We start from the raw sequence: 24,173 nt of genomic DNA on the forward strand, positions 1-24,173 counted from the left end.
GTCCAGCCCTTTACCTCTCATCTCTGGGCCAGATTTTACAAGTTTGTCCAAGCAAAGTTGTTCATGTATTGAAATAAACTATTTTTTTTCTCTCAAAGCAGTAGTGAGGCCCTTCCTTGGCCATGGCAAGCTGCTGCAGCCAGGATACAGATCCCAGGTTCCTGTAGCACCCTCCTGCTTCCAGCAGCACAAATAGAGCCAGGATGCAGCACCTTGCAAAGCAGCCCGTGATCACCTCCTCTTCAGAAACTGCTTCCTGCTGGCTTATGCAATGAGTTGTTTCCATGAGCATGGGTATGTGTGCAAGGGAGAAGGAGAGCAACAAGAAATATTTAGCGTGGTGTATCAGTGGCTGAGCTGGGCCCAGGCTCCCGCTGCTGCTCCTGTATGCTTTCTGTGGGCTTCATCAGGGCAGGCAGTGAGCTCATCCTATCCGTGCCCTTTGTCACCACTGTCTCTCTTTCCTCCAGCAGCCACCGCTGTTCCATGGGGGAAGGTGGTAGTGAAGGCGTTTGTTCCCCGCTGAAGCTCAACACACCTTTTTGACACCAAAGGATGGCCCTGAGCCGGGGAAGAGGTGGGCGAGTAGCGAGGAGGGGCTGCGCTTCCAGGCTGTGGTCTGCAGGCTGTCCGGGTGCCAGGGCCCAGCGTGCAGCTGCTTGGGCTGTGTGGGAGCAGCCGCAGCACAGGGCTGTCCCATCCTGACTGCTTTGCTCTGTCTCGGGAATTCCATGGTCTGTGTGGCTGCCTTAATGCCTAAGGAAGGATAAGAGATAACAGGAACAGGAGGAGGCAGGACAGCGGAATTTTACCTGTAAGCACAGCAGTGGAGACTCTGTACTGGCAGCCTGGCAGGCAGGAGGGCTCCAGGACCTATATGACAATTCAGGTCAGCCTCTTTAATTTATTCATTGTTTCATTGCTTCTGGAAGTAATGCAACGCAGTCAGCCCGTGCACCCACCTGAACACTGAAGCCTCTGTACCAGAGTCTGCTCCTGACCAGGAAAGGGAGAGGAGGGAGGAAGAGCTCCTGCCAACACCTTACAGACTAGAAGCAGCAGCGCAGTGCTACAATCCCTGCGCACACCTGCTCCGCGTCAGACCCAGTGGGGCAGGAGCAAGGTGGGCACAGCACATCTGAGCCGTGCTTCCCTACAGCCAAGAAGGATTTCTTTTTATTCCAGTGCAGCTGCAGGCCAGGGAGCTGCTACAGTTCTGCAAAATGAGGAGCCAAGCATTGCAGCGCCTGTTCAGATTTACCGACTCCATCACTCACATTCCCCACAGGGGCCAATAAGGCTCCGCAGCCATGCTCCAGCACTGAGTGCTGGCTGTGCAGTGATTTACTGTGCTCTTCTCCCCGTGCCTTGTGCACCTTCAGAGTGCTGACATGAGTGTGTTTGATTGGGTTACTTATTAATTCTGTATTTATGAGGACAATGAAATTCCAGTCCCCAAAGCTGCGCGCTGCTTTTCTTCCCCCCTTATCTTGTTTCTCTTGGCTCTTCTAAAAGGAAAATCAGGATTTGCTTTAGTTTGGAGAAATGACATTGGCATCAGCCCTGTCTGAGAAGGCCTCGTTGTGCTGGAAAATGAGTAAATAAACCACTCGCTATAGCTCTCCCAGGAGAGATCAACACTGCTCTGTGCTGAACATTGCACCTCTGGACGGAGATGGGGAATACAAATACCAAAGGGACGTACTTGACACAGGCGTTCCAGAGTGTGTGTGCTCTGATCATCGCTCAATTCTACTTCACCTTCTCTGCTGTGACAAAATTTCAGAACGTGATTTATCCAAGAATTCAAGCACTGCTGAACTGTGTTCCAATCCCCTTGTGCAGTACAAGAGTTTAATGATTCCCAAAGGTATGAGCTTGTTGCTTTGCTTTAACCAAATGTCTATGCACAACAAAAGATATGCAAGGAATATGTTTAAAAAAGGAAGCAGCATTTTTCAGGTAATTATGGCATTTTGTTTTCACTCTGGTGGTGCACAGGACTCCTGAACACGTGCTGGAGTTGTCCAGAAAGCCTTATGTACTGCTGTGAATTATTCTGCTTATTTTTGCATTATGTTAGCTGAGAGCTCATTGTAAATTCACTTGTTAGTCAGAAAGATCCCCAAATCCTTTCCGCACACAATATTTCACACCACAGCCTCTTAGAACTGTGAATTGCAAATTCATTTGTATATTTATGCTCATAGATAAATAGAAATTCATATTTATATATTACACAATTTGTGCTGCAACCAAAGAAACAAACCTCTGCATATGACACGCAAGTTGCAATCTCAGCCTTTGAAAATTGAATAGGGTATGAATTTCAGATAGCATCCACACCTGCAGATTTCGATTTGCTATTTGCATGTGTCCTGCCTAAATTGCAATTGATAGTACACATCAGAAGTGAAATAGGTGGATCCAAAGGGCCAAAAGTACATGTTCTGGCAGTTCCTCTGCTTACAGAAAGCAAGTTTTAAAAACAGGAAAGCGAAAATCTTCTTCACAGCTGAATGAATATTTAATTCTACCACTCCTGCCCATGGTACAGGCAGATCCAGCTCTAATTAATCTTATCTCCTGCCTCTTCATGACATCTTCCAACCATACTTTGCACTACATCTTACCCTGCTCAAAGAATGGGTATCTCCGTCACTTGATGTAGAGTTCAAGAGCAAAATTGGTGATGGGAAATCCTTTCCTCATCTCTTGCTTCAGAGGGTGGCTGCTGGGGCTTCCCTCCCATTGTGGCAAGGCAGTTGAGCTGCAGGCAGCCTGCCCATCCCACTGGACATGCAATGGGCCCCAGGTGTGCTGTGCAAAGCCTCTCCCTGTCTGCTTGTCCCAAACACCACAGTCTTCACAGATCAATTGAAAAATAAAGAAAGGATGAGGGCTCCTCCCAACTGGCCTGTCTGTGTGTGCTAAGGGGGTCTGCCTCTTCTCACCACTGCTGTTTATTGTGCTCTGCTCCTCCTCTTTTTTTTTTTTTTCCTCCACTCTTAATACAACCATGAGAAATCCCGAAATGAGAACACTAGAATGTTCTGGCTCTGAAGTTATCAGAAAAAAAAAATGAAGAAATGGTTTCCTCTCTGGAAGGCGCTCACAGGTCAGACATCCAAGAGCGAAAGCCTGAAATTTACCTTTAATGAAGACAAGTGTAGTGTTGGCAATTGGAGAAGCACCAGTGAGTTGGTCGTAGGCAAAGGAAGAATAGTCCAAATATTATCAAGGTTGGATGTGGGGAGGGGATAGAAATCCAAGTCCTGTTCCACCACTCCCGAATCCCATTGAGGCTGAGAGATTCAGTCAGCTTAACTCAGAACTGCACACCTTTAGAGTGGAAGCCCACCCTGCATTCAGCACAAGGACTCTCCATGCTCTTCCTGCCGGGGTACAAGACACAGCTGCAGCATCCCTCTTGCACAACTTCCCCCCATGTGCAGAAGCTCTTAGTCAGGAGAAAACAACTCTGAGGTTGGAAGAGTGTGAACCAAGCCAGCCCCCAAGCTTCTTCACAGCTGGGTTAGTATGAGGCTAGCCCATAGGTTTAAGGTATTTCAGCTACTGGGCACAGGATTTCCAAGCTACAGAGCAAATGTGCATTACATCTTGAGAGGACCTGCCTTCAATCTGAGCTGAGTCCAAACTGTTCTGCATTTAATAGAGAAGCACCAAAGAATTCAAAATTCCACAAGTGAGATTAAGCCCAGAAACTACAATTAGTCACCTTTCCTTTAATCCCTACGCCTCCATCACCAGCAGTGCAATATCCACACAGAAAAGGAAGTCATGCTTATCTGCTACAAAGCCAAGAAAAATAGAAAGTAATTGTGTCTGAAGTGCTGGAGTGCAGAAGTGTTGCTCAGCAGCCCTGGGTGCCTTTCCCTGCAAGAGGAGTGACACAGAAAGGCAGGAGGGAATGTAGCTTGTGCCTGCAGTGAGCTGAAGAGAGAGGACCCACTCTTATCTGTACAGTAACTCATACAAGCTGGAAGCGAAGAAGATGCCATATACAGAGTTAGTTCTCATGGAGCATTTTATAGTGTTTATCACATCTACATTGACAGGATTGCAGCAAGGCAGGGCAGCTGGTCACGCAGTCCTCAGACTCATTATTTATTTCCACGGAGGACTTATTTGCAGGAGCCACATGTTACAAACGTGAGGGGGGATCTGGAAATGAGAGTACTTTCACAATAAGTATCTTGCTGCAGTACTTAATAGCCCAAACAGACACCACTCGCTCTTCCTCTGTGCTTAGGCCAGTGGGCTGGCCAGGTAAACACTAAAATCATGGAACCTCAGAATTTTCTGAATTGGAAGAACACGCAAAGATCATCAAATCCAACTCCTGGCTGCACATAGGACCACCTAAAACTCAAACCATATTTCTGAGCATCTTCTAAACACTCCTTGAACTCTGGAAGGATTGAGGTCATGGCCAGTGTCCTGGGGAGGCTGTCACAGCATGGAGCCCTCCACCACTGGTGGCCCTTTTCTCTTCCCTGCATGCAGCCACATTCCCAGTGCTTGTTTCTGCAGCTCCCAGCCTCCTTCTGCAGCTGAGCAGCATCCGCCTCATCTGACACAAGCTCAGCACTGCGTTGTGTCCTGCATCCATCACAGGCAGAGGACTCTGGGACCTTAGCCCTTGAACAGCTTTTACTCAGCAGAAGACATATAGTTTTTAATGTCCTTCATAATGTGAAAAGCATGAGAGGCCTGTCTCAGGGTTGTGGAAAGCCCTGCCCTGTCTCCCATCCATTACACAGCCCAGGACTCTTTCCAAAACTTACAGAAGGGAGCTGGGTGCAAACCAGACACAAACCAACAGATCAGGCACAGCTGGAAGTATGATTTTTTCTCCAGACGGGTTCAGCTCTGAACACAGTTACCAAGCCCTTAGCTGCAAGTATGGAGCCATGAATCCATCTACCACAAGAACCAAATAGCTCTCAGGCAGTTGCACAGAAACACCTGCAGATTTTCTTTCAGAGAATAGAGCTCATTCTGATATTATGGAGATAACTGCTCTTCCCTGCCTTCCTCAGTGCTCTGCCTCCACTGCTCGGTGAGGAGAAGGCAGCAAAGGATGTGGCCCAGCACAGAGCCCGCTGCCATCCCAACCACACGCAGTCCTCTTGCAAAAAGCACTGTGGATGTACAGGATGTGTGGATGTAAAGGATGGATGTGTGAGGTGTGGGGGCTTCACACTCCCTAGGATTCCACAGTGCCATCCTTTGCCTTTCATCACTTCAGGAGCAGCAGCACCAGCCGGTGGGTCTACAAAGGCAGAATCTGAGGAGAAATGGCAATGAGAGCACCTCGGTCCCTCTGCTACAGCAAAGGGAGGGCAGCCTCCTGCAGGGTGCTCCCCCTGCAGTCAAACTGTTCTTCTCAGAAAAAGCAATGGGACTTCCAGCATGCATGCACAACTACTGCCTCCTCCCAGCTGTTTCCTGAACACGCCTCTGGAGAAACTGTGCACTCCAGTACGTATCTGGGCACATACAAACACTGGTCATTGGAGCACCCTAAGGACTTCTGTGCACTTCTCCTGCTCCCTCCTTTTTGAACAGTTAACCCATCAGCTATTTCAAATGCAATGCAAAAATAATCCCTTAAGAAAACTCATGAGAAGTTCTCTTTCCAGTAACTCAAGGTATTTTGCAGCAGCTGAGGAACAAACACTCACCTTAGCACATGAGTTGATCCATTTATTGTGGTGGTGGAACAGGGGACTGTCTGCCCCAGGATGGAAGGCCTTCGGTATCGCTCATCACCACAGCACAGGATGATGAGGAAGGCACGTCTGAAAGACTTGTTCAGGAAGGCATAGAGGAAGGGGTTCAACCCTGAATTGATGTAGCCCAGCCACAGGAAAGCTGTCCACAACTTCCCCGGCACCGTATAGTTTATGAAAGGGTCTACTATGTTTGTGACAAAGAAGGGGGCCCAGCACAGGCAGAAGCACCCCATGATGATGCACAGGGTCTTGGCAGCTTTGGTCTCGGTCTTCATGCGATGCGTGCTGTGCTGGTCAGGCTGGTGCCGGCTGTCAGCAGGGGTCCCTGCGCGCTGCAGCACCCGGATCTGCCGGGCGTGCTCCCGGGCAGTGACGTAGATGCGATAGTAGGCCAGCACCATCAGCAGGAAGGGAAAGTAGAAGGCCACCACAGAGCAGGTAATGGCGTATGGCTTGTTGACCATGAATATGCAGTACGTGGAGTTGGAAGCCTTGTTGAACTGCCTTTGCTGAATCTGGGGCCGGGGGAAGAAGGACAAAGAAGGGAAGAAATTCAGTGCTGCTCCTCCGATACCAGCAGTCTGTTTGCTAGGAAGCTCCACCATCACTTTGCTATTCTCTCTCCTCCTTTCCCTCTTCTATATGCAGTACTTCACTTAACCTGCTGCTGCCCCTCCTGCCTGTGCTCACATCACGGGCTTTGCTGGCCCCAAGGCCTGTAGGACCTTCCCATGATGCAGCTCCAGCATCCCAGAGCACGGCTCAACCTGGCTATTGAAAATCAGCCTGACAGCCCAGACATTGCAAAGACATCACTTCACTTGATGCTGTGCTTTTTTTGCAGCGCTCACTGACCTGTACATCAGAATATGTTCTTATACCAAGAATGCTAAAGCTTCATCTGCCCAAATGCACTGGAGAAGGACCACATAGGTGGCATGGGTCTGGGCTGCTGTGGCCTCAGAAGACAAGGGTCTGCATCAGGTACAGGGCAGCGGGCAGCAGCTTTGTAAATCCCCATAAAGACACCTTCCAGGAATTCAGCAGGCCCTCTGAATCAGTCACAAGGGGTTTCTCCTTTAGCCTCCCTTGCCTTCTTTTCCTTGAATATTGCTTTTTAAAAGAAGATACAGCAGGGAATATATGTAGTACCAAGATGGTATGTCTCCTAAGCTACTCACCAAATCAATGATGCCAATGCTATTCCAGCCTTGCATGATAGGGAGGAAAGAAATAAACGTCGGGATTACCCAGCAGCCTCCAAGCATTACAGCAATACGCAGTGGAGTCATCTTGTTCCTGTACACCAGTGGCTGGCAACAGATAGCATAGTACCTGCAAGGAGGAAAGAAAGAGAACAACCATCACTGAAGGAGACCTTCAGGTCTTCTAAAAATAAAACTGTAAAGCCTTTTCTTCAGCTTGTTTTTTCTGCCTTTTGAAACAGTGGTAAAAAATGATTCTATAGTCTATTTCTATTGACTTCCTCTCAGACAAGGAGCTCAGAGTATTTTCACAGCATGAGTAAATAAGGTCTCAGAGTCCCTTGCAGGGAAAAGCCAATATTTTCTATTTTCCAGCTAGGGAAAATGAGGCACAGATTAATGCTGTGGTCTGTCTGAAGTCGCTGAGCAAGGGAGTGACCTCCCATGTCGCCCTCCTCTCCTCCTGTGCTTAGTCACAAAGCTGTCTGCACCCTCCTTACCACAATGAATGAGTTCACCTTCCTTCTATTTAGCCATAACTGAGTAAATGTTGGGGTTTTTCTAATGGCAACGGACATGTATTTTGGCAAAGCTGCAAAGGTTGTTATTGCAAATTAACAAAGTGTTTCATAGTTGTGAAAATGTCAGTAAAATTAAGTGTGCTTTTCCCTAACTGAGTTCCTTTTCTTCCTCCCTATTCCCTGGCCTTAACCTTCAGGCACAAGAAGAGCTCAGCCCTGCCCAGGACTTCCAGGCTTTTCCCCATCAAGAGAGGTGCCCTGCACTTGCCTTTCTTCTCCCAGTTATTCTAACACATTCACAGTACAATAGATTCATGTTCTTAAAATAACAACCAGCTTTGAACAGAAAATATCTTCTGAGATAAAAAATCAACTTGCCTGTTTGTTTCCAGTGCTATCCACCTGTTATTAGATTTCTACATCAAGAAGGTGTATCAAGCCTAAAAACAGAAATCCATCTCCAAAGTTAAATATGCCCACAAGCGCAGCAGATCAGCAACCATATCATCCTATTGCAAATTTCTGGAGGTCCTGACCTGACAGCCTGTCTTAGGTTCCTAATGAAATATTTTCGAACTCCAGAGTTTTAAATTTCAGCACACAGTGCAGGCCAGCAGTGACATCCCCACTGCTGAGATAGGGAGCTGGAGGCTGGAGGCTTACCCATGCTCACACTGGAGACCAGAGCAGAGCCAAGAAATGGTCCTGACTTTCAATCCCCTGCTCCTTGCTCTAGCAGTCTTGTAGTTTCTTTGATTTGAACATGACAGAGTAAGGAAGATCACAACAGAAATCTCACTGGGTAGACTATGAAGACAGTCGGTCTGCAAAGGGACTGTATGCAAAAACCAAGTTTAGATATGTCCTTGAACTATCTCTTGCTCCAGATAATTGATAGGAAGTAATGTCAACACTCAGCTACAGAACATCACACTTTTTCTTCTTGACCACACAGACATAACAAGGATATTTATAAAAGGACATTTTTTGCAAAATGTTTTATAATTCAGCTCATAAAACAGCATTAAAATCTCTTTACAACCAACGCGAGTCTCACTCTAAATGTATAACTGAGAACATTTTCAACTTCCTTTTAAAAGTCTCCAGGGATCCTGCAGTTCAGATCTCTACATCTAGAGATGCCGGAAACTACTGGTTGGAAACGACTGGCTTGGCTCCAGAACACAGCTGTTCTGCTGCAGAAAGCAGGAATTGCTGTGAGGTGGGAGAGCAGTGCTCAGCGCAGCCCCGCTCTGCCAAGACAAGGCCTCCTGCACAAATGCCCCTCTGCTTCCCCTGTAGATGCCTCTTGCTGAGCTCCTGGCATTTTCACTTGGCACAACCAGTAGACTGGAGACATCACAAGCACCCATGAATTCTCAGCTCTTCTAAACAACACCATACAAAATTCAGCTCCGTGCCTGATGGGTGTATTTTCCCAGTGAATTAATAGTTATTGTCTAGTAGATGTACCTGCCAGATTTTGGAAGCACAGACATTCTGCAATGTGGTGCCCATCTGTGTACCCAAAGGATATCAGTACTGCACTGAAGAAGTGGCCATAATTTCAACAACTATTTATAAGAGGAATTAATGATCTCTGTCAAAGAGATTTTTTTAAAGACAGGCTTCACACCAAGACATAATGCGTATGTAGCCCATCTAAGTCTGCTTTATGAGGTCAGTAGAATCATAAAACGGAGACATTAAATTAGCACACATACACTAAAACTGAACCACAAACCTGAAGAGTAGCCTTTGAGAAATTCTAAGTGCCAGCAGCCCATTAAAATAAGAGACAGATAAAAGCACGCACGTGCACATCTTGTGTGTGTGTATAGAAGTGACATCCTTGAGGTGCATGATTTGTCAAGAGCTGAGTGGGAACTGAAAAGTTTGTACTGAACAGGCAGAAAAATCTAAAAATTGCCAAATTTTCTTCAGAAATTAAAAACAGTCATGTGGAGTCAGCTAAATTGCCTTATTTTGATAAAATTAGAAGATATATTCCATACAGAAGGTTGAAATAAAATCAAAGTGTCAAAAGAAAACATTTTTAACATCTCTTTGAAGCGAGATTCAAAATGTCACGGGGGAAAAATGTTGAAGCAAGCATTCAACTATTTCAATTTGATCATTTATACCTTGTCTTCTGGTTTCATGTGCGCATGAAAATCAGTCTGTTTCTCTGAAAAATTTTGCTTTCAAAGAAATGGTGTATTTGACAGTAAATGTTCTCTTAGGGCATTGTCTGAAATGCTCCCTCCGTGGAGCAATGCAAACATCCATAATATTCAGTGGATCCAATTCCTCTGTTCACTGACATGGTCTTCACATCCCTCTGGCAGCACACGGAGAAGCCAAATAATTTACAGTAACAAGATTTAATTAGTTTGCCTTCAGTGGGTCCAGATTTGAACAGGCGAGGTTACCCAGCCTCAAAGATATGCCAAACTCAACTGGAGAGGGCCCTGGGGAGCCTGATTGAAATGAAGACAGATTTGAGCTGGAAGAGGAAGGATGGATCAGAGATTTCCACAGCTCCCTTCAGCCCAAACTTTTCCAAGTCTATCAGACAACGAGGATCACCACGGTCAAGTTGCGATCTCTTAGTGATTTCCAAGGGAAGAATAAATATCTCTTTCTTCCTGGGCTAATCAGCCACCTTACACTGCACGTGTAACCTCGCCTTCTATTACTAGAGATTATCGAGTTCAGATTTCTCATGTTCTTCAGTTTCCTTCCCCAAGGAAATAAACAGACCTTTGAATTCAAACAGGTACTTTCAGTAACATCTTTGACTGCTTATTCAGACAGATGGTGCTTCTCTTGGCATTATGTGCAACTGCTCCTCCGACTCTAGACCCAAGGGAGATCTACCTGGCATATCTGTTTATTTACTATCTGAGAGACACCTACTGCAAAGTGCTACCCAGTGCTGGACATCAAAGGATTCCTGTCACACTCCTGATAGCAAGTTCCTGCAAGCCCCAAGAGGCTGCATTTATTTGTGGAAAGGGCAGAAGGAGAAATTCAACAAACAAATGGAGAGAAAAGCCAGGACACCAGCTACCATTCCAGCTGTTGAATCAGCAAACAGAAAACCATGACACACTGCTAATTAGCTACAGGAGGAAAACAATTCTTCCAAGCAGCTCAAGTCATTACATTTCTGTACTCCTATCTCTGCTGCAACTGACAGCGTTACGCTGGCTTGTACATGCTGTTAAAGGCCATTAGAGTAAAAATTATGCCTGTAAAAATGACACCGTAAGCTCTCATATTTCTTCCCTCCCAGTGATTCAGCAGCAATTTTCCTCCACTTACATGTCAAAAGATCATATGCATATTTTTTTGCTAGGTGCTGCTGCCATGACTCCTGCTGTATTCGGGGAGTTGAGCTGGGTTCTTCCTGCCCCTCCCCTGTTAACAGAAGCGGGGTCCCGCAATCAGAACATGGGTGACAATTTTGCTGATGGAGAGTGAGGCAGAGGAGCACACAGCTGGCTGCCCACTGCTCAGCAGGACTCCATTCAATGGCCCAGAGTCAGATAACAGCAAACTGTGTATGTTAGCAGGAGACACTGAAGTCACACCAATTTTTGCAGTAGCTGATGATTTGATGCAAACAATGGTTTCGGTATTTAAGCAGCTATTTATTCACTGAGAGAAAAGTAATTATATCTCCAAGATTATCAATAGTTTTAGTCAAAAGTTGAAATAAAGGCATATTCTACATTTCTGCTTCCTTTCAAGCTAGAGCTGTTTTCCTGAGCTCATAAAGAATATCTATTAGGTACTGCTGTGACAGTATGATGGATGAATATAAAATGCAATATATACACATGATTAATACAATATCCAAGTTGAGTTAAATATTAATTCTTACTATTATCAGCCAAGATCCATGTTTTTGCAGTTCCCTGGAAACGTTAAGTTCCCGTTACCTACAGCATAGTAGATGATGTGAACATCCTCTCTTCTGCCCCTATTATGACATTCTCAGCTGAAAGGGAAATGCAAGGATCCCTTCCTGGACTTGCAGATCTTCCAAACAGCTCCATAAAGCAAAGGTTATTACAATGCTTTTCCTTTCCCACATCAGACATTTACCACATGTGAATGATTCAAGAGCTAACATTTTACAGATGGCTCAAACAGAACAAAATAGTTCATGGAGCCATAGTTATGGCCTTTATGGATATGGGATATGTTTGGCTACCAAGGATTTGTGCTCTACCCAGTCTCTGGCTCTGAAACAAGTATGCAACTGTCCCTTCTCTTCCAATCACAATGACTTTGGGGGCACTCATTAGTGCCGAATGGATTGATCCCCCAGAGTGAACCTCATTTGCTATAAGCAGCCTCATGAGCTCCAAAGAAATGAGGGGTTGGAACTTGATGATCCCTGAGGTCCCTTCCAACCCATTCTATGATTCTATGAATGCAGGTACACCTCTGTTATGTTCATGAAAGCTATAAATGCCTCTCAAGATTCACTGCCCCATGGAGGAGCCAAATATAAACGATGTCCAACTGCTATAAGAGCAGAATATTTTATCCTTTCCCAACAGAACTTGAATTTTCCCTGCTGGTGAGTTCATCTTCATGGTCGGTGCTACATTTAAAACCAAAAAGCAAATATAAATGCATAACACACGGTACACCAGTGACACATTTGTACCTAACAGCCTTCAACACTTTGTGCAGAGCAGGCACAATATCACATTCCTCAGCAGCAGGATCGTGGACAGCTTGTCTAATGTTAAGTTTGTGTATATGTGAAGACAGGATGTGATGGATAAGAAGGAAGCTGTGAATGCAAAGAGAAAATAGACAGAAAATGAACCACAACTATATTCTTGCCTTGTATGACTGAACACTGAATCTGCTGTGTAGGTCCAAGGCTTTCGTGGAAATGTAAGCATTGTAAATCATGAGTGTTTGTTGTTGCCTCTTTGCCTGAACAAAAAATCTTACAAACAAACATGCACACTCTGACCGTCCTGCCCAGGGGAAAAAAAAAGAGGGAAATAAAGGTTCTTCAATATCATGTCAACTTCCAAGTGATAACACCTGCAGTTAACACAAGTTTATAGATTATAGGCTCTTGGAGACAGTAAAGGAAAGTGAAAGGGCTGAGAAACAGCGTGGCATTTCACTACATTCCTGACTTCCACCAGACAGCAGCAGGATTTAGCTGTGGCCCATGGCAGGGATGGCTATCTGCATCAGTGATATCTGTACACTCACTAAGCAGCAACAAGATGAGACTCTGGTTGTAACCAGACCCACTGTCAAGACCAAAACCAGAGGTTCAAGAATCCAGGTAACCAGCTGGGCCATCAGAGCTGCCATTCTCTGTGGTTTAAGAGAAGTGGGCACTGATGTGGGCACAAGCTCCTCCTCAAGCCTGGGACTGTGTATGAGCTGCCCTGGGCACATCTCCAGAGAGCAGCCAGGCATTCTCAGCTCCTGCCTTAAGATGAGCACAGTTTGAACCATTCTGCTGCCTTCCGAGCATCACAGAATCCAATTATTTTACTGCATGAGATAATTCCTTTCTTGGAAAAAATTGAAGTATCTCCCCAGTTTTCAATCCAATCTTATTTAAGTTATGAGTATGCAGATACTACCCTGAAAGAAGCTCCTTAGACATCACAGACAGACAAATACACACCCACCTTTACAGAACAGACGGGGCCATATGGGTTCCCACATAGAAATCCATTTGGTGTCACGTGTATGTATTCCATGATATGCGTACCATATGATTTATCATTACTGGGGCCAAAATGAGCAGAGGAAAACTTTCTGAGTACTGTAACTGTTTAATGCTCTTAAAGAGCACCAAAAAGCATAAAAGGGGGGTGGCAAAACTAAGAACCCGAGCAGAGAGGCTACCTGGCAAACTGCTCCCAGCCACGGCTCAGATACAGAAGCTGCTGAATGGAGCAGGGAAAAACCTGTGTGACTGAGAATGGCATGTTCTTCTTCTCCTGCAGTCAAGCCGGACTGGATCAGGCTTCAGCTGAACCCTGGCAAAGTCAGAAGGTCCACAGAGAGAGAGCCTGAAGTTGTTCATCACTGTGCAGAATTAAAACAGTGCTAGCGGCTTTGCCAACATTCCTGTAAAACCACATTCTAGCTTCCACATAACCAGACTTCTACATTATTCTGGGAGAGAATGGCTCTTTTCTCTTTTCCTTTTTCCTTCTGAGAGCAAATAAGCCATGATCTCTGACTGTACCAAACTAAACAAAGTTATGCATTGCTGGTCCAGAAGAAAAATGTCCTAAAATGATTATATCTAACAAAATTAAATTCTTATTAGAAAAACAACGGCCTGCTGGTGTTGAGATAATTACACTGAGAAAAAATGCTGAAGAGAACAGTTAATTGGAATTGGATAAATTTAGCTAGTAATACAAACAAACGTATGTTGCCAAACGGAGATGGAAGGCTCCTCCACAATCCCTGCATGGGTTGGTGTGTGTGCAGGGCTACTGTAGGCAATGGTGGCAAAATAAGTGTCCATGTTTCTAGTGGTTTGGTAGAGATAAATAAAGGACAGTGCTTCTCGCAGGCTGTGCCGTGACCATCTGCCCCGTTATTTTTGGTAATGCTTTCCAACCTGAATTCTGCAGACCTGTGTTAGCTTTCTCTCGGCGCCATCGTGCAGCCATGTGCCATATCCCACGCATCCCCTGCCCACGAGGCTGGGACCACACAACCAACTGCAGGAGACCAAGCACTTTTCTGTCTGAGACGGACAGGGGGAACTCACGGCCTGCTTCGACACTGGCATTGTGTCACACAGCCAGCCTGTTGAACTCCCAATTATTTACTGATAGCTATTTAGAATGCAGCGAGGTTGCCCGCTGACACCCTGTCCCTGCAGCTGCAGCCAGCTGATGTCCCGAGGCACACAGCTGGCTGCAGCTGCCTCCTCCCTGTCCTTCAGAAGACCAAAGCTCTGCAGCCTGGCCAGCTGCAGCCCATGCCCCTGTTCTAGGGAAGTTTAAGGCCCTAAAACGTCACTTTTCTCAAAGGATTGTGCTAATTTGATGTCTGAACAGTACATTAATGTTAATTAATGTTTGTAAATGGCGCAACAAGCATCTGTCACTCTGGTGCTCCAACACTCTTTGGATACATCTGCTTTGCTTTAGCCTTTATTTAGCAGTGATTATGTGGTATGTTTGGATTCAGTAAGATTAGCCCCATGTACACAAACACACAGCTAGGTCTGTTCTGTTCTGTACACAGCAAATATACCAATGTTTCTAACACACCAGGCAAGCAGCAGCCAGCAGAGACACAGCCCTGAAGGAAAGCTTCCATGGCTGGGACACACCAGGAGAGCTGGAGCAAGCAGCAGCAGCCTACAGGATGCTTTGGGTGTGTGGGTAAGCAGAGGAGCCATGTGTGCATATAAGGCCAAGAATACAGACATCTAGGACTGTTTCTCTCTGTTGTTTTAGTGAGTGCTTTTTGGTTTTCTTTTTCCATGAGGCTTTGAGAAATAATTATACTGCAAATTGTATTGCAAATACTGGAGAAGAAAATTGCCTTTCCTGGCAGGTGAATTCTATTTGGAGAGATTCTATCATAGCTTCTTTGTCTATATATACACAGTGCAGCTTTTTTTTTTTATTGCACAGACAACAAAGAATGGATAGATATGCATAAAGCATGCAACAGATAAAGAATTTGGGATTAATTCTATCATTTATATTAAAATACGGAACAAAATAATAAAGAAGTATTACCCAGTGACATCAGGATTTGGATTCAGTGAGCCCCGATGTACCTCTGATACCTTGGAGACTCACATTTTCAGATGAGCCATTGTTCCTAAGTCTCTGCAATGCTTTTCTCCCTGTATCTCAGTGGTAACACTGGCTCCTCCTGCTCATGCGGTGGTTTTTCCAGATTTCTACCAAAGTCTGAGCAAACTGAGGGGCAACAGTGAGCACATGTGAAGTAAAACTCTGCAGAAGAAGCGCTGGTCCACAGGCAGCTGCCATAAGTGGTGGTGATGGAGAATGGCTGAGGTTGGGCTGAGCCCCCATCACACTGCACCCATCTATCTGCTCTGGCCTTCCCATGGCCAGCTGCTGCCCGTTCTCTGCTCCCAGTGCTCCTGCTGAGTGTCAGTTCTCACCGGAGAAAAACACCTCCAGAACCACACCAAAATGCCCCAGAAATGCAAGTTTCTACCAACAGCTGATAAAGGCCGAGGATGTGCAGATGAGAGGAAAAGAGACGCTGCTTGAGAGCAAAGCAGCACCTGTAGGGTAAACACATGTGAAAGAGCAAGAGCGCTTGTGTGCCCTGAAATAATTCCCTGACATCTGGCAATTTCAAGTCTGTCAGCTGCCAGGTATTACTGCTGTGCTGCTGAGTCGCAGCCAGTGCAGCTCTGCTTCCTCAGCCTGGGCTTGCAGTGGCCTTCAGCACTCCCATGGCCCAGCCCTGAATGCACCCATGTTCTTAGTCTAATATGGCCAGCAGTGGGAGTGACGAATATTAGGAAGTCTCTCCCACACCCTTTGTGATGGCAGCTCTGGATCTGGCAGAGAAAGCTCACAGCTCTAGGGGCCAGAGAATAAAAGAGGACCCAATGAAAAAATGTGGTCCGGTCCAGGTGTTCACACTCTCCTCTGCATGTATTATTTAATATAGAATAATCTAACCTGTCTCATTTCATTATTTTTTTTTTAATATATTTCCAGTTCCAGTTCCTTCTACTCAGTTGGGCATTTGCAAGACCTGCCTCTGACCCGTTTACAAAATAGTCTTTCTGTGTATGACTGCAATGCCTCTTCTGCGTCCCCACATGGATAACACTGCAGCAGCAGTAAATCCAGGCAGCACCCAGCATGGCTGTCCCAGCAGCATTGGGCACAAGGGACAACAGGAGCTCACAGTGTACCAGGAACTGCAAAGGGGAAAATGGGCAGGAGGGGATATTTTGCCTCCACAACCTCCTGCCTTCACTTAAGAGCCTGGGGAACCAAACCCCAATGTTTTACACAACAAGTCCACATCCAGAGCACAGTGCATAACAGCTGCTTCACCACTAATTGGCTCAGAGAGGCAATTTGTCAACGTTTTTAAGATAATGAGCATCTTCTCTGCATTCCAGCCATCTCTGTTCCCAGATAAGGAAACACGCCGTCACTGCTGCACATGAGCTGCTATCGGGATGCACTACGGGGTGGTGCTGCCCGTGTCCACACCAATCAGTGCAGAAGTTAATCAAGTACCTTTTGGAGCCTGGCTAGGTACAGACCCTTTGATGAAAGTTGTTATTTAAATATCAGTTGTGACAATGGTGAGATTGATTATGGTTATTTTATTCCTAATAGTAATACTAAGCGATAGTATTTTTAAAGTTGTTGAAATCTTTACACAGAACACAACTGAAGGCTTTAAATATTTCTCTTTAGTACAGCTGGTCAAAATGTTTTATTCTAAGTATTTATCCTGTGAAATATGCTTCCAAGTCTGGAAGGTTTTTTTTCAAGTTGAGAAGGTCTGTTGTTTCCATTTGAAAAATTACAGCCATCAATAAAACAAAATTGTTTCATGTCATTTCTTCAGGATTTTGGCTTCACTTTAATTTTGCAAGGAAAGTTTAAATAAAAAGAAAGTTTTTCAAACTTTTCTCCTACAAAGACTGTGCACCTTTCTTGCTCTAATTACCTCCTTGTTAGTTTTCCCTAGCAGAGACCTGCATACAGATGCCTTAGCAAAAAACCTATAAAATCTCAACGCAGGAGGGAGGTTGTTTTTTAAGTCTTTCTCCATATAAACTAGTAATATATGTCAAAATGTGTCATTCAGTAATATGGGTGTTCATCTGGCTAACAGCAGATGAAGGAAGATGAAGGAAGAGCAGCTCTGATTGCACTTCAGAGATGTGTCAGGTTTGCTTTGACAAGGGATGGGAAGACAGGTTACTAAATGCCTCCCAAACTCATGAAGCTCAACATAACCCTTTCCCTGCCCTCCTGCAGCCCCAGCAGTGAGCAGCACCCAGCACTGCCATTATAGCAGAAATGCTAAGTCACAGCCTGAAGCAGTGATTGAGCACCTGGTGGGAAGGCAGGGCCAACCCAGGGGAAGTCAGGTGCGTGCAATGCAGCCAAATGGTCGGAAGAGGTAGAGCTAGAATCCACCCCTTCCCAAACCTCATTTAAGGGATGGCAGTGGAGGTGAGGGTATCTTGCTGGAGAGCCCTGCCTACCTGAAGCCTTCCCAAGGTAAGCAGTTTTTTTTTTTTTTGGTTTTGTTTTCCCCTCTTTGTTTTTGCATCCGCAGCTGCTGCACTTGAGCTTATCCTCAATTGCTGCAGCATGGGGCTCTGCTGTCCTGCTATCATTGCTGTGTTTTCTGTTTTCCTTTTCCATCACATTATAGTATCACAGCCACGCGCAGCAATTTCCTCACTGAAATAGCAACCTGCACAAAATGCACCTCCTTCTGCAGCTCTTTTCTGTGGATGCATTTTTAAGGTTAATTAAAATCTTTACTTAAAGGAGAAAACATGCCATGTCTGATCGATAATGCAAACTGTGCCAAGAACCAGGTGAGAACCCACCTTGCTGTACCAATATAAATCTCATTTCCTTCAAAGTCTTCCTATGCTGATGAGGATTCAGACCACTCTTTCCAAACAGAGCTACCAAGAGAGATTTGCTGCTGCCCAGCACCCAACAGAATCAGGCTGTTATGGATAAGCAACAACACTGAAGAAAGCCAAAGTGAAAGTTATTTGCTCTGCTGTTCTGCTCATACCTATCCAGTGATATGCAACATAGATGCAGGATCGATGCTGTGGTGAGCAAGACATCAAGGGATGTTCGGACAAGGCAGAACATCTCCCCATAAATCCAGTTGTCCTGGACCAACTCAATGGCTCCAAATGGCATCACCAGTACTGATACCAGCAGGTCCGCAAAGGCGAGAGAAACGATGAAATAATTGGTCTTGATTTTCCTGCAAGACAGGTAACAAAATGAATAACTTCAACACAACATCCTCCAATGTGAACAGAGATCTTGGCTTGTGATTGGGTCTGATTAGCTCTATCATGTAAATATCTCCTCTTCGATGAATGTCCCACTTCATATTGTCTCCCTCAGCTCGCTTGTGGTTTTTACAGCTTAACAGCCCCTGCTTCTCCTGCATGAACACATCTTCCTGCCCACATGCAGGGGGTAAATAAATGCCCACAGGCCTCTGCATCTGGCTCAGCCTTGTGGGATGCATAGGACAGTCTGGGGATGAGGGGGGAGACTTTATTTTAACTTGTATATTGTGAAAATCCTTCCAGAAAGCACTCTGCAGAACCTAGACTGAAGCTATCATTTTAACTTGAAGAGTACTTTTAGAATCATAACAATAAAATAGCATTAAATCCATTAAGAATCCCACGCAGAACACGAACAGAGGCTGCTGAATTTCTAACTGACAGAGCCCAGGGGCAGCAGCCAGCCCTGGGACAGGAGTTTTGCAGGAGAGCCCCAGGCTGCTGGGAACATTTGCTGGATGCAGGAGGGCTTGAGCTACGCATTCTTTGGAGGGGGTTGTTAGAAAGGTAATGGGAGACAGAATTGAGCACTGTGTTCAGCTTTGTTTGTAACTGATATATCTGGTTCTGACACTGAGTGCAACGCAAGTAGGGGATGGAAACAGCGGTCCCACCACCACAATGCAGATCTGAGCTCAGGGGTGCTGAGCTCAAGGAGACAGTGTGACATCGGCACAGCTGGCAGTGGCACTTCATCATCTGTGATCTGGACTCACAGCTGCATGTGTGGGTCTCCCATTTGGGATGTGGCAGCAATGGGGGCTGCGTGGGCTCACCTGAGCTGCCTGTCCCGGCACACAGCCACCATCACCAACAGGTTCCCCAGGATGGCCATCAGGATAACCGCAGAGATGAAGGTGAGCAGCACGATCTTCTCTGCTACGCCGAAGCCCTCACTTGAACTTTGGGGGGGGGGGGGGGGGGAGAGCGGAAACAAGAAAAGAAAAGACGCATCAGAGCCTGGGACTGCAGAGCAGAGGGCTGCAGGTGACCACCTGCAGAACAAGAGGCAGCATGGCATTTTTTTCCTTTATTTAGGAACTGTTCCAGCATTAGGGAAAAGAAAACACATTTATTAAAAGGAGGTGCGCAGTCTTCCTACCCTAAAAACAATTTCTTTCTTTTAATGAAAAGAAAGTTGGGCCAGGTTAAGTTTAGGTTGAATATTAGGAAGCACTTCTTTACAGAAAGGGTTGTTAAGCACTGGAATAGGCTCCCCAGGGAGGTGGTAGAGTTGCCATCTGGATGCATGTAAAAACCATTTGGATGTGGTACTCAGGGACATGATTTAGTGGAGGGTTGTTAGTTAGGGTAGTATGGTTAGGTCATAGTTGGACTCAATGTTCTTTAAGGTCTTTTCCAACCTGAGTGATTCCATGATTCTAAAGAATAATGTGCCAACACAACATTGGGAATATTTGAAGTCTGCATTTCTACAACTATCTTGTTAAACATTTTACTATTTTTCTCTGTTTAGGAGCCTGCAAAACAGGAGGGCAGCAAACAGCTTGCAATGAACAGCATTCAGTTTCTCCCAAAATCAATTATTATGAAGTTGTTGAGCCATTTTTTCTTTTAGGCTATTTCTATTAATGTATCCAGATCCAAAGGCACCTCACCCGTGCACTTGTGTCCTTCCACAGTACCTCGCAGCAGTGAGAAGGGGTAACTGCTCACGGCATCATGTGGGGCTGGAAGTAAGATGGCATTAAGAGCAGGACTCAACACTGATTCAGCAGGGAGATGTCTTCATTGAGTACAGAGCTGGCATTTGCTACCTGAGATTAATGCAGTGAGATTGCTCAGGTAATTGAAAAACTGAATGGTTATTCTGTCTTTGTTTGATTTCCTCTGGGGTCATGTTTTACTTACTAAATACAACCCAGACTTTTACACTCTATCTCACTGAGTTCTCTTGATTTTTGGCAAAGCTAAAAAGGATTAGAAGCTCTGCTGCAATCTCATCTCCAGTGCCTGTACCATCTTAATAGGTTTCTTATGGCCAACTTCAGGTCACCTGCACTGTGAAGCATCCTGTTCATCACAGCCTCTGTCCCTAGCACTACTCTGAGTCTGACTCCTTTGCTTGCTGCTGGTTGCACTGCTGGGTCAGATCACAGCCTGCTGAAGCTTCAGACTCGCAGTCTGTATGAACGCTGTCCTAGGAATGCCTGGAGTTTTCACTTTTACAAGGAAATACGTCACTGCGTGTAGATCCATCCAGATGGGTGAGGATGTGCATGAGCAAATAAGGAAAAAGAAAGGAAGCATTCAGTGCTGGACTGATCCATGCAGCACTGATCTGGCTATAATAAGAAAGAGTCCAAGGCAGTTGCACATTCTAGCTTTGTAAATGTATGTCCTTATGTCAAGTAGAGCTTTCTCACCCATGAGAGCACGCACAGCTTTTAATTTACAATAATCTCATGAATTAAAACCAGCAGTTTGACAAATGTCACATAGCATTGGCAGATGGCTGTATCCCACCTCCTTGCAGAGTTCTGGGACAAAATATTCCTGAGCACTGCTAGCCCCGTGTGCGTCTGGATGTGGATTTTTGGGGTACCTGTGGATAGCCAGAGAGGTATGGGTGCTCATGCAGAGGGTTCCCAATAAGGTAGCAGGATTTGTCCTGTCTTAGGTGAATGGTCCCAGCCCAGGTGGCCAAGGCAATGACTGCTCCTTCTGCCCCAATGGTTTTCAGAACTAATGTCAGACAACTCAGTCCTGCTTAGTGGAGGAAAGTTGCAGGGTTATGCTGACGCTCAGGTGTAGTCATAGAGTCGCATTCAGTAAGGCACTTCTGTGTGAGTTAATTATAGATGCTAAGATAAGAGAAAGGCAAAGTCAAGAGTGTGTTTTATTCTGGAAAAGCATCTGAAAAAGTTTGGTCTTAATTAGAAGGAGTTGTCTACTGGACTTAACACAACTCAAAGAGGGCAATTAAGGCTCTAAGAAGCTTTCTGAGCAGCTGGTAGCTCTGGGCAAATGCTGGCAGAAATGTTGATAAGGCTCTGTCAGAACTAAGTGTGGGTTTCCCAGCTTTTTTTGTGTTCTGGCTGCCCTGGGTCATCATTTCTTGGACAACTCTTGAAATGAGTGGGTTTTGTCACTGCAGTTCTTGTAATTGCTGCCTGCAATTTGCTTCCATTGATCCAGCCACACCTCCTCCCATCTGATGGAAGAAAAACCCATCTGCCCAAAGACTCTGCCTCATCCATCATCCTGTCTTTGACAGTGGCCTGTAGGAAATGAAATGTCTACATGCATATAGCAGCACTTCCTTCTTTCACACTGTAAATGTCTGTGTCATAATGGCTTTGTGTCAAATGGCTCTTGGTGAATTCCTCTGGTCTGACTGTTGATTTCTCAGTGTATGGGGAATACAGTTTCTGGGCAGCTTTCCTTTATCTAGCAGTAGTGTGCTAAATGCAAAATCAGGCACATGGAATCAGTTTCTGTGCTTTTCAATCATCCCAAGTTGCATACGTAGGCTCCCTCAAAAATAAAGGTAATAGGCATCCAGCTCCTTAGCCCAAGCTGCTCTACAGAACTGGTCACTAGCAACATGAATGGCTCTACAGAAGGACGTCATTCCTTCCCCCTAGAAGGAAGCTAGAAATCACTTTCCTGTTCCTCTCCATGTCAATCTGATCTGAAATATTTCCTCTCCCTCTGAAGTGTTGGAGATTTTGGAAGGCTGGGAGCTGCTAACAGACAGATCTACACTGCAGTCAAGTGCTTTGGAGAATGAGCATCTTGTAGCTGGTGCTATAGCTCATGTGCATGGTGCCTGTTGGGATCCACAAGGTGATTCCTTGCTGGAACACATGTTAACTGTGTAGACAGAGGTTGTATAGCTGGGGAAGGACAGACATTTGCCAGCATCAGTATAGTGAGCAAAGCTGATGTCCAGAACCTTCATTAACATGTTCATCAGCAGGAGCAGGCACCACAAAAATTAAAGGGAAAAGGAAAAAGAAACAACTTCAAAGGCAGGTCTCAGCCACAGGCCAGCTAGCTGGGTATGGGGCAGATGAAAAGCTCAGGCACAATAGGGACGCTGGGATCAAAGGCACCTCCAGGAGCTGTAATTGTGCCTGCCTAAATTGAGCCCTCACAATAGGCAAACTCCATGGCTACATCTGTGAAATGAAATGTCACACTGCACGGAATGGCTCCTCTCAAAAGGTGCTCCTTCACCCAGAGCTGGCAGCGCACATACACTGGCATGGCAGTAGGGAGAATGATGATGTTTGTACAGAGCCAGGCAGAGGGCTTGATTTATATTCCGTCTTATCTAGCTTTGCTCACCCTTCTGCTTTTCCCACACAATTCTCATCTCCGTGTTATTTGAGAACCTTGTCTCTCCCTGCACCCTGCAATGTCTACAGATGGGAGAGTCGCTGTGAGCCCTGCTTGTGGGTTCAGCTGGATGAGCTCTGCACCTGCTCCAAAACTTTCCCTTTGCACTCTGCTGCAGAAGAAATTTTCTCTGGTGTCCAATCTACCTCTTGGATTAGGTCAGAAACAGGCACTGGCACACATGTCCACGGAGCATTTGCTGTGACAACAGTTTCAGAAGCACTTGGGAGGTCTCTACAGAAAGCATTTCTCCCATGGCCTATGGTGTTGCTCCCCTGGGGAGTGTTAAATAGCGTACACAGTGCTTGGGGTGAAGGAAGGGCATTTCTCTGGAAGATGTTTTTGCTCATCTGCTTTTTGATCCATCATCGAGTGGGAAGATTTGTTAATTATTCAGTCTCCGTAATTTGAATCTGTTAATAATGGAAGAAGTGGATATTGCTGTAAATTAAAATCAATGGTTTGCTTAACTTCTTTGATCAAATTTGAGCGCAAGCACGCTTCTGTTTAATAAAGCAGAGATTGATGGGTTTGCTATTACAAGGAAATGAGATTCAGACAAAATGATTGTTGGTTAGTAGGAATGCAGAAATCGCTTAAGAAAAGGAATATAGAATCACTTAGCAATACTAACATGGAATGAATGCTTAAAACCCCTGTGAATATATGTAAAAACCTCTTCTGAGTAGTTGTTAATATTTTAAAAATGGTGTAATTATTTTTTTTCAAGCTCAAATTCTACTTTCCTGCCAACAGCCCACCTTTTCTAACTGACCTCAAGTGCTTCTGCATGTTTTATGCAGCAATTAAGCAACAGATCAGCCCTGTCGGTATGGCTGTGTACATCACCCCTCTGGTTTCTGTTACAGGTCACAGCTCAACTTCCCCACAATTGTAGAGGGATAAAATGACCAATGAACAGCAGAGAGCACCCTGGGCACTGCAGACATCATATGATGAAGGAGGCAGAAAAAGGAGCGGGGGGGGGACAAACAGGACTGCTCTTCTGGGGCAGAGGAGATGACGCACAGAGCCTGAGTGGCCAGAGAGCCATTTCCTGACCACAAGAGAATGACTCTGCCCACAGAGGTGACATGTAGCATCTCCTGGAGGCAGCTGGGCACCTCCTGAGCACCTCACAGCAAAAGTGCATGTGTAATTGAGTCAGAGCCCAGAGCTGTGAGCATTACCAGGTTCCCGTAGACCAGAGCTTGCTCCTCGA

The 24,173-nt window shown here is 45.5% G+C and overlaps 1 protein-coding gene across 1 annotated transcript in view; it reads right to left on the bottom strand.

Annotated features, from left to right (window-relative positions):
• Window positions 1-19,421, bottom strand: part of HTR4 (5-hydroxytryptamine receptor 4) — a gene marked incomplete at both ends in the record, with an annotated part of 32,712 nt that extends 13,291 nt beyond the window's left edge. The window contains 4 exons of the mRNA XM_079542343.1: window positions 5,709-6,274; window positions 6,941-7,094; window positions 18,292-18,492; window positions 19,363-19,421. Of these exons, the coding sequence (XP_079398469.1) occupies window positions 5,709-6,274; window positions 6,941-7,094; window positions 18,292-18,492; window positions 19,363-19,421 (980 nt within the window). The remainder of the gene's footprint in view (window positions 1-5,708; window positions 6,275-6,940; window positions 7,095-18,291; window positions 18,493-19,362) is intronic.
• Window positions 19,422-24,173: the final 4,752 nt, after the last annotated feature.

The sequence above is a fragment of the Tetrao urogallus genome, assembly GCF_951394365.1.
Source record: "Tetrao urogallus genome assembly, chromosome: 14".
Classification (NCBI taxonomy): Eukaryota; Metazoa; Chordata; class Aves; order Galliformes; family Phasianidae; genus Tetrao; species Tetrao urogallus.